The sequence below is a fragment of the Mauremys mutica genome, chromosome 18 (assembly GCF_020497125.1).
Source record: "Mauremys mutica isolate MM-2020 ecotype Southern chromosome 18, ASM2049712v1, whole genome shotgun sequence".
NCBI classification, from domain to species: Eukaryota; Metazoa; Chordata; order Testudines; family Geoemydidae; genus Mauremys; species Mauremys mutica.
In genome coordinates this window covers 19,683,634-19,694,803 of record NC_059089.1, presented here as the reverse complement: position 1 = coordinate 19,694,803, position 11,170 = coordinate 19,683,634, and the positions used below count along the sequence as shown (strand labels likewise).

Genomic DNA, 11,170 nt, shown 5'->3' with positions numbered 1-11,170 from the left:
TGCCTCCTGCAGTGTCCTTATATGCTTATGCCACACACCCAGGGCCACCGCTAGGAGTTGTGATGTCTTGTGACAAACTGACAAACATCCACTCCTTCCTCTGAAGCAAGCGCCTCCTTATCTGTTAGAGGCACATCCTCAGAGGCACAGGGCATCTAAAACTCCCATGGGCGTTGTAAGAGTTCATCCGTTCTGAGGATTTAGCTCTTAATGCCCTGTAGGTGACTGGCTGTCCTGTTTACGTGGGAGAACCAGCCCTCATGCTCCCGAGCGTGTGTGAGCTGGCAAAGAGAGCCCCTAAATCAGGGCAGGGGCTGTGAACTGTAAACGATCTCAGTCAGTTAGGGTGGATGCATGCAGATATTTAAGGCAAGGAGATTTCAGATCAGTCTGGGTACAGTTATAAATGGAAGCAATACCTTTTTTTTTTTTTTTTTAAATTAGCACCTATTTCTTGTATAACTCTTGCCACAAAAAGTCTTTAAACCACACCTGGACTTATTAAGAGGCTAACCTATAAAAATATCCCCGTAGACTCTATTATGCTAAATTCATAGTTATATGATGACATGTAAACTCTGCATTGACTGCAGGGGCAGATAGTTCCAGCAGCCGAGGGAATGCAGCAGGGTTGATGTGCTGTACTCAGGATATTCTAATAACTAAATCAAGATCTTATTAGCTAGTAGGAAGGCCTGCAGAGCACCGATAGAAGGGAAGAGAGGGAGAGGGGGTTCCGGGAAGATGATAACATGGGAAAGGGGAATCAGAGTTAACCTGCAGCTTTGTGCTTTGCAGAAATCATTAACTAGGAGGTGTTCACAAAGAGGGCCCAGCTGTGGGGAACCTGCAAGAGCATCAAAATCTTAGAGTTACCAGTGGGTGTCACTGCAGGACAAGCAGCATCCTGTAAAGAAGGGCTGGGGGAAGAAAGTGGATCTGAAAAACAGGAGGCAGACCTGGAAATACCATATGAATAGGTGGGACACCTGCATATTCTGTTACCCCCCCTATTTGTGCAGTGCCAAGGTTCCCTTTGCAACAAATTAACAGATAAATAGAACAGCTTTTAGAACTAGCTGACACAGCACTTTGCATCATGATGTACAGATGAGCGGACCCTAATTTTCTTCTTCTTAGTGAATTTGGTGCTAGGTGGGCGGCAGCAGCAGCGTAGGCGTCTCCTGCCAATGTGCCACAACTTGCAGTGTGAACGGAGTTCAGGCTCCATGGCCTCTCTGCAGCAACTGCCAAGAAAGGCCGGAGAGTGGGAATTGGTTCAAACTGAAGTGATGTGGATGTGTGTCCAGTAGGACCTGGAGTGAGGTGCACCAACTTCCTTTGGAGCAGGCCACCAGACTGCAGCAACTTTTTGCCCTTGGCTTCAACCTGGCAATCTAGAGGTAAAGTGCTCCACAGTCCATTACCCAACCCCTGAGCCAGCCAGGCCCCTTTAACACTCTTTTATTTGACTCCACCATTACTTCTTCTTACCCTCATATTCTATGTTTGGCATCTGATACCCACTACTGTAACAAGCTCAGTATTCCAGCTGGTAGGGTCCCATAGTATAGTATAATATAGTACAGTAGGGAGAGGTAGCTAAACCCCTTTCTTTTCACAATTTCATATGGCACAGCCTTGCCAGGTGTGGAGATTGCCTAAACCCTATTAACTTCTAGAGGAGTTGAGGGCTCTCAGCATGTGGGATCAGACCCCTGGAGCTTAGTTCTAATCTCCTTTTCACCACACTGACTTTCTGTGAGCCCACAGCACTCAAAAAGCTTTCGTTAGGGCCATAGAAAGTTTTTTTTAGCCCTGCTCTAATGAAGCCCTTCTGGGGAGAGAGATGTTATTACCATGGTCCTTTCCCCTTTCACCCAGCCTTCCAAGGAGCTGACAGGTCACTTTACGTGGCCAGGGAAGTTGTTTTCCTGTTGCTGAATGGCAGGTTGTGTATGAACTTAATCATAGTGTATAGATGAGTGCCTGTTGCTAGGGTTTATTAGATGCATAGTTGCTTGGCTCCAGGGTTCAGGTTATAAGCCAAGTCACTTCTTAGCTAAACAAGACATTTAAGGCCCAGCCTTAAAGGTCTCTTGATACACCCAACTTCTCTCAGCACATCACATCTTACTGTTAGTCAGCCAGTCACTTCAAATCTGCTCTATTAAGAGATCCACACTAGACAGAGAGAAATATATAGAGCAACTAGCCTTTTATCTCTCTCTCCAGGCTTAGCAGGGCTCAGGTGTGCTCAGGGTGGAGCTGTAAGGCAGACACTCCCTTATATAAATGGGTAGTTAAGCAGCAGCTGCCCCTAAGGGCAGGCCCACTTAGAAATCTCAGCCACAACACACCAGGCCTAGCTCGCCCCAGGGAGCTGCCAGCGTAATGGAGTCATCCCTCCAAGGTAAGAAAAGTGCTTGTTTATTCCCAGTGTCCAGATCAAAAATGCTCGCTATTCATGCAGGACTCTGTCCCATTACGCATAGGTTCAAGAGGTCAGGCTGGAAAGCCTGATATTCTTAGGTGGAAGTCCTGTGCTGGGCACCAGTTCTGAAACCATCCGTTTGAGTCTTGGCTGGCTTCATGCCCACCCAGTTCTCTATTAGAATTGTACATGGGGCTCCGTGCTGTGAGGCTAAAACACTTGCATGATTGTGAGGTGCTAAGGAACTACAATGATAGGACCTAGCTTGATAGGGCCACTCAGGGCTTGGCTACACTTACAAGTTGCAGCGCTGGTGGAGGCTTTCCAGCGCTGCAACAACACCCCGTCCACACTTGCAGGGCACAACCAGCGCTGCAACTCCCTGGTTGCAGCGCTGGCTGAAAACCCATCCCGGCAGGGGTATAAGGAGTGCAGCGCTGGTGATCCAGCGCTGCCCAGCAGGTGTGGACACTCACCAGCGCTTTACCTGTCCTCCAGGGAATAAGGAGGTATCCCAGAATTCCTGTTCAGCCACTCTGCACATCAGTTTGCACTCTACTGCTCTTGGCTCAGGTGACCCGCCCTGTAAATGCCCCGGGAAATTTAAAAATCTCCTTCCTGTTTGCTGCAGCCAGGTGTGGAGTGCAATCAGTTTTAATCAGTTACAGGTGACCATGCCTCCACGCGGCAAACGAGCCCCAGCATGGAGCACTGGTGAATTGCAGGACCTCATCAGTGTTTGGGGTGAGGCATCTGTTCAGGCACAGCTGCGCTCCGGCCGTAGGAATTACGATATCTTTGAGCAGATATCAAGGGCCATGCTGGATCGGGGCCATGATCGGGACGCAGTACAATGCAGGGTGAAAATTAAAGAGCTGCGGAGTGCCTATTACAAAGCCCGAGAGGGGAATCGACGATCCGGAGCTGCTCCCACGACCTGCCGTTTTTACAGGGAGATGGATGAGATACTTGGGGGTGACCCCACTGCCAATCCCAGGATAACGATGGACACTTCTGAGCAGGCTGGGGGACAGGAGGAGGAGGCGGAGGAGGCGGCGGAGGCGGAGGCGTGGGGGGGGGAGGAAACCGCGAGTGAAGCTCCTGGCATGGGGGAAGAAACCGCAGATTCCCTGGAGGCATGCAGCCAGGAGCTCTTCTCAAGCCAGGAGGAAAGCACCCAATCGCAGCAGCCAGCAGTTGCAGAAGGACAAGCAGAGGAGCGTGTTACCGGTAAGCGGCTTTTATTTTCTGGGTGAAATGTTTCTGGAGAGGAGGGGGGGTTATGGATGCATGCATGCCAGCCTCTAGATGTGGAATAGCCCGTTGATGTGGTCTATCACGTCGCGGTAATCTGCCTCAGTTATCTCAGCAAAAGCTTCATCCAGAGCGTGGGCAATATGCCTGCGCAGGTTTATAGGCAGAGCCACTGTGTCCCTTGTCCCAGTGACGGTGACGCGTCCGCGCCACTCTTCTGCCAGTGGTGGGGGGACCATTTCTGAACACAGGCAAGCCGCATAGGGTCCCGGGCGGAATCCACATTGCTCTAAAAGAGCCCCCCGCTGTTCCCTAGTGACTCGCAGTAGGGAAACATCTTCCAGGATTAAGTCCTGTGAAAAATGTTGGGAGACTCTTTAGTGAAGAGATAGGGAGATAAGATCACCCCTGCATCTGCATTTCACTCAACCCTCTAGCACTCCAGATTACCCGAAGCAACCAGCTCCCCTCTTACACCCAAGCCCCACTTCTCCCCATATAAGCACTGCTCACTCACCATGTCGTGGCTTCTGTAGTGTTATGCGTGTGGGTAAAAGAATGCTTAAATAAGAACTCACTCCCTCAGTGTAACAATTCATGTCTGGAGATAGTGGATACAATGCTGCCCGTGTTAAATGTTGTCATTTCTGTTTCTACAGTGACCTTGACTACTGGACTGCCCAGATGTTCAACATCACAGAGGCTTCAAAATTTGAGAAAAAATCCCCGAAAGAGCAAAGAAGACATGCTGAAAACTGTTCTTAATCAGTCTGCTCGAGAGAGTAAGGACTTGAAGGATTGGCGAGAGAAAGAAAGCAGGACACGCAAGAGAAATGCAGTGGCCAAGAGGAAAACCACGGAGCGGCTGCTAAGCATCCTGGAGCGCCAAGCGGAGTCTATAGAGTCACTCGTTGCCATGCAAGCAGAGCACTACCGTGCTACTCCCCCACCCGCCCCGTCCTTTGTGCCTTGTGCCCCAATGTCAGCTCAAACCACCTTTCCCCAGCATCCAGGTTCTTACCACCACCAGCTGCCTCCAACACCTGTATGTTCCCCAACCAGCCCTGATACCTACCACCACCCTTACCCTCTGCATTCAACCCCCATCACCATGCAGTATATGAACCCTGAAGTGCAGGATTCATTCAACAGCAATCCAGACAGGGCATATGCAAACTTGTGACTGTACAGTTCACCAACCCACACCCCTGCCCTCTTGTGTTCATGAAATGTTGTGTGTCTGTCTGTCTGTCAAGGAAGTTTTTTTCTTTTCAATAAAACAATTCTTGGCTTTGAAAACAGTCTTTATTATAGCAGATAGTGAAAGATACCTTAGCCCAGTAAAGAAAGAGGCACTACAAATCATATTATTATTATGGATAATAGAATAACAGTGTAAGCAGTGCAATTCACTCCCATGCAAGGCAGCAAACATTATTGTTGGCTTTCAGCCTCAAATTCTTCCCTCAAGGCATCCCTAATCCTTGTAGCCCTGTGCTGGGCCTCTCTATTAGCCCTGCTCTCTGGCTGTGCATATTCAGCCTCCAGGACTTGAACCTCGGTGGTCCATGCCTCACTGAATGTTTCACCCTTCCCTTCACAAATATTATGGAGGGTACAGCAAGCGCATATAACCGCGGGGATGCTGCTTTCCCCCAAGTCTAGCTTCCCATACAAGCAACGCCAGCGGGCTTTTAAACGCCCAAAAGCACACTCCACAGTCATTCTGCACCGGCTCAGCCTGTAGTTGAACCGGTCCTTGCTCCTGTCAAGCTTCCCTGTATAGGGTTTCATGAGCCAAGGCAGTAACGGGTACGCGGGGTCTCCAAGGATCACAGTGGGCATTTCGACATCCCCTACTGTGATCTTCCTGTCTGGGAAAAAAGTCCCTGCCTGCATCTTCCTGAACAGGCCACTGTTCCGAAAGATGCGTGCATCATGCACCTTTCCAGGCCAGCCTGTGTAAATGTCAATGAAACGCCCGCGGTGATCCACAAGCGCCTGGAGAACCATAGAGAAATACCCCTTCCGATTAACGTACTCTGATGCCAGGTGGGGGGGGGCCAGAATAGGAATATGCGTCCCATCTATCGCCCCTCCACAGTTAGGGAAACCCATGTGTGCAAAGCCATCCACAATGTCCTGCACGCTCCCCAGAGTCACGGTCTTTCTTAGCAGGATGCGATTAATTGCCTTGCAAACTTGCATCAAAACGATTCCCACGGTCGACTTTCCCACACCAAACTGGTTCCCGACCGACCGGTAGCTGTCTGGAGTTGCCAGCTTCCAGATTGCAATAGCCACTCGCTTTTCCACCGTCAGGGCAGCTCTCAATCTTGTGTCCTTGCGCCGCAGAGTGGGGGCGAGCTCAGCACACAGTCCCATGAAAGTGGCTTTTCTCATACGAAAGTTCTGCAGCCACTGCTCGTCATCCCAGACTTCCATGACGATGTGATCCCACCACTCAGTGCTTGTTTCCCGAGCCCAAAAGCGGCGTTCAACGGTGCTGAGCATTTCCGTAAATGCCGCAAGCACTTTAGTGTCACACGCGGCAGGCAAATCCATATTGATATCATCGTCGGAATCCTCACTGTCACTTTGGAGCTGAAGGAATAGCTGGACTGCCAAACGTGTTGTGCTGGTGACACTCATCAGCAGAGTCCTCAGCAGATCGGGCTCCATTTGCCACAGAAATCGCGATTCACACAGAGAGTAACAGAAAGACACTCACAATGGCGCCAAACGCTGCTGGAAAGAGTGAATGCTGGGATGTGAAGCGATGCACCACGGGGCGCTGGCAAACAGGAAGCGGAATGACCCGCACACTTCCTTCCCCTTCCCACAATACTCAGCGCCAAAACGGCGCCAAAACGGGACGAGGTGCTCTGTGGGATAGCTGCCCACAATGCACCTCTCAATACAGCGCTGGAAAGTGCTGCAAGTGTGGCCACACTGCAGCGCTGGTAGCTGTCAGTGTGGCCACACTCCAGCGCTGGCCCTTCCACAGCTGCATGACCAGCGCTGTAACTCCCAGCGCTGCAACTTGTAAGTGTAGCCAAGCCCTCAGTGAGAAAAGAATGATGCAAACAGATGTTTAAAACATTGTATTTAAATATATCTGGTACAAGGTGAGACATGTTAATAGAGCTGAGAAGCAGAAAACACAGGAGTGATTCATTATGCAGGGAACAGTTTTTCAGAAGAGCAATTGAAGTGATCAGACCCATTATTGAGAGGCACTTCCTTAAGGTGATGCATCCCACTGGGAGTGGCCTTTTTTTTTAACTTGCCAGTGTTATTGCTGCTCTTTAGGGGCAGGTCTGGGTCTTCATATGTGTTTGCACAGTGTCTAGCACAATGGGGCATCCAAGTGCATTACTGTAATGTGTATAGGAAATAATACTAATAGCCATTACTCGTACTGAGGTTGGGCGAGCTTGTAAATTCATTTGGCAGCCCTGTGGAAAACGGACAGGCCTGATTGCTACAAAGAGCCAAGAGTTAATCAAGTACAAATGTCATCATTGTCTGGCTCCACGTAAAGAGTTACTTTGCACTGAGGCCCCAATTCAGCAAAGTATTTAAGCACGTACTTAAGTCCTATTGAAGTTAAATACACCATTAAGTGCTGTTCTGAGGTTGGGCCTACCGGAGGACTTATTTATCAATTGGAAAATATTGGAAAAATTATATCAGTGATAAGATATAAATCAGGGAACGTTACTCCTGTCTAATGTACTATGAAGGAAAGAAGAGCTATCTTCAGTGTCGTCATGCTATGTAATCAAGCTGGTAAGGGTGGCTTTGTGCTACCATTTTGAATCCAAGGGAGAAATGCACTGTGGCATTATTAACCTGACCACAGTAATGGATTTTTTTTCCTGTTTGCCAAAAGCTGTGAATGGGCGACAGGGGATCAATCACTTGATGATTCCCTGTTCTGTTCATTGCCCCTGGCACTAGCCTCTGTCAGAAGACAGGCTACTGCGCTAGATGGACCTTTGATCTGACCCAGTAGGGCCGTTCTTATGTTCTTATTTGATATGATAAGATTGGTTAAAATGCTTGTGTATGCTCCTAGTGAAGAAATGTATATGGAAGCCAGAAACTGGTAAATGTTCTGATTTATTCAGTTACATCAACATGAATGTAGCCTTTCTAAACTTGAAAAAATAATTGTACACTAGAATAAAAATCTATCTTATATTGCTAACATAGTATTCTAACATGTTACATTGTTCAATCATTGACTTCTGTGGAGCTTTCAGGCGGCTGTATATATGCCCTGGGCAAGGGGACCACATCTCACAGGTATTTCTGAGTGGTAGACACTGAACGCCTTTTTATGAGCGTCACGGTCTGGAAAGGTACTGAGATGAGGACCAACCTACAATGAAAGAAGCAGATATATGATTGGTTACAGCGAGCAGAAATTCAAAAAAAAGAAACTTGTAATATGAACTGGAAACAGATTACAGTTTAGCTCATCGGCTTCAGTCTTTTTCAGAACATGATTCCACACTCTAAAGAAAGTTGCATTTGAAGAAGTTGGTTTTTTACCCATGAAAGCTTATGCCCAAATAAATCTGTTAGCCTTTAAGGTGCCACCGGACTCCTCATTCTTTTTACTCTGTCAATTAACAATTTTAAAATTAAGACTAACTCTCTGGTTGGCTGATGAGTATTTAATCACGGAGATAATCTTGTTAACATTCCAGAAACAAGTCCTATAACCTCATTACAACAACAGCAAAGAATCCTGTGGCACCTTATAGACTTATAGATTAGTCTATAAGGTGCCACAGGATTCTTTGCTGCTTTTACAGATCCAGACTAATACGGCTACCCTTCTGATACTCAATACAACAAATCACTCATTTAAGCTGACATTTTCAAATGTCCCTGGCTAAAGGTTGGCCCCTACATAAGTGGGCTCATAGTCAGAGGTGTGGCATGCATTCCACTCCTCACACTGAAGACAAGAGAAAATACTGTTGTTATGGTAGCACCTAGAAGATCCAGTCAGGATCAGAGCCTCCTTGTGCTAGGTGCTGTACAAACATACTTAAGAGACAGCTGTTGCCATGAAGAGGTTACAGCCTAAATAGGCAAGAAGACATAGCATGGGGGAACGGGATGGAACATATAAGAAGAGTGATCAGGGTGATAGCTGGCAGATGACATGTTAGTTCCTATGACTTTTTTGAGAGTGGTGGTGGTGTGTGTACATGTACATACACAGCAAATATATACAATGTCTATGCATGTATGTGGGTGTATGGGATTGCCTATTTAGATTGTAAATCCTTCTGGGCAGAGACTAAGGCAGACAAAGGGTGGGTTTAGATTATCAGCAACTCTGAAAATAAGGTATTTAAGTGCTTTCTTATGGATTTAAGTGCCTAAGTGTAGACACTCCAATTTGAAAAATTTGGCCATAATAAGTGTCTCAGCATCACAGTTGTAACACAATAAATCTCTCTATGAGAAGAAAATGTGTCTGAGAGAAGAGATATCCAAGAAGCTAATGTGTTTTCTCTTAAAATATTTGATCATTTTTTCAGTTTCTTTCAAGAGTCAGAGCTTGGAATTCTCAAACGTGTTTATTGTTGGGCTAACTCTACTCCTTTTGAAAACCATGAGAGTTTTACCACTGACTTGAATTGAAGTAGCATTGAACCAGGGCTGTGTGCTTTTTGAAAATTCCACTCAAATACTTTAGGGACAAAGACATCACTTGAATATACTTTTTTCACATGCAATGGTATTAATTTTCCATTAGACTGTGTGAAACATTTTGCAACAATTCTAGTTTATATATAAATACTTGTGGTATTTCTCTACCATCGCACTTAAAGTCCAGAAGCTCAGACTCCTGACTTGACTTCCTCCACTCGAGCTCTTCATTCCCTAGCTGAAGTCATGATATAGTTTGTGACGTTGGCATTGCATGCTGTGAGAATGACTACCACTAGCAGAACACAGAAGCAGGGGAATGCGTAAGGGGTGGGGGGAAAATCCCTCTTTTCATGCAGGGTCCTTTGTTCATAAATATAAAGATGACAGAAGAGAAATAAAGTGTTATTTAAGCAGATTTGTTCCTAGGTTTGTAAGGATCTCCTACAAGTGAACAGCAGTACTCTGGTGTCCTGTGTATAAACTACAATAGAAGTGGATGCATTCTATTAGCATTACCCAGGGTAAATGCTGATTATGGTTGAATGCGACTAGTCCTAGATTTGAAATTCCTACATTAACTTCCTGGCACAGGCTGACACCCGAAACTTGGAGGGCTACTTTTCACAGGGGTAATAGTTCAAGCGTAGCAGCTTCCAGAGCATCTGAACGTGTTGCAGTTAGGTGGACTTGGAACTAACCCTCCTGACCTATAACACCAACTCCTGGTTGTGTTTGAGGCTGGCTTACCTGGGAACTTTGCACTGAGATTGCACCCTAACACCACCCAAATGTAGGAACAATGAGAACAGTGAGAGCCCTCCACAAACTTACGAACAGCCTAAGGCATCTGACCTCAGCATGAATAAGTGGGGAAGCACCAGGTGTAAGTTAAAGCAAAATTTGCCCCTAAAAATGAGAAGTCCTCTGATAACAAGGGTCGTTTGAGAAGTATGGATTAGTCCCAGGACAGTAATTATAGTCAAGACTGGGATGGCTTTATGTCAGAGGTCATGATATGACAGAGGTTGGTACAAGAAGTCAATGCTAAACTGGTGAATCCTAATCTCTGGCTGTTCCACTTCTAATTCTCATTTTAAATGATGGACCAAATAACATTTTCTCTAGAGAACTCTGATAATCTAAACCATTATTCTGATGGTGTTTGAACTGTAATACCGAAGTCTCACATCTGATACACAAATTGAAGCAAGTCATGTGAGCGGGTGCTAATGTACAAAGTGCTTTTTTAAATGTCATATGTTGTAGGGTTTTATACTTGTAATTACTTTCAACTCAGCTCATTAAAAGCAACTTTTAACTGAAACCATATTTTAATGTCAGATCACACCAAGAATCTATACAAGCCTTTTGCAGCTGGATTGTATTTAACATCTGACCTCACAGCCAAGAATTACAGGGGAAAACCCTTATTATGAAAAATCAGAGATGCATATTTGTGGGTTACTTCCACATACATTTCTCAATTATACAAAGTCCTTTTAGTTGAGAAGGGAGAAAAATATAAAGAATCACCTACTGAGCATTAGCATTGTTGTGCAAAAGTCACTGCAAGTAAAGGCCGATCTATCTTTTTAATGGAGGGTGGATAAATAGTATGAACGACACATAAAGACAATAAACACTGATTGAGAGCCTGATCCTCAGCTGGTGAAAATTGGCAGAGCTCCACTGGTGTCAAAGGAGTGACTCTGAGGATCTGCCCCGAGACTTTTATTTTGCTCCAAGTATATAGGAACTAAATTTGTTTGTTTACTAGAAATCTACATTTATATTACCACTTTA

General features: G+C 46.1%; 1 protein-coding gene across 2 annotated transcripts in view; it reads right to left on the bottom strand.

Moving 5' to 3' along the window:
• Nucleotides 1-6,812: 6,812 nt before the first annotated feature.
• The window catches only part of CFAP77 (cilia and flagella associated protein 77), a 95,396-nt gene continuing 91,038 nt past the window's right edge, over nt 6,813-11,170 (bottom strand). For both annotated transcript variants that reach the window (XM_044992920.1, XM_044992919.1), the window contains exon 6: nt 6,813-8,075. In XM_044992920.1, the coding sequence (XP_044848855.1) occupies nt 7,953-8,075 (123 nt within the window). In that variant the 3' untranslated portion in view covers nt 6,813-7,952. The remainder of the gene's footprint in view (nt 8,076-11,170) is intronic.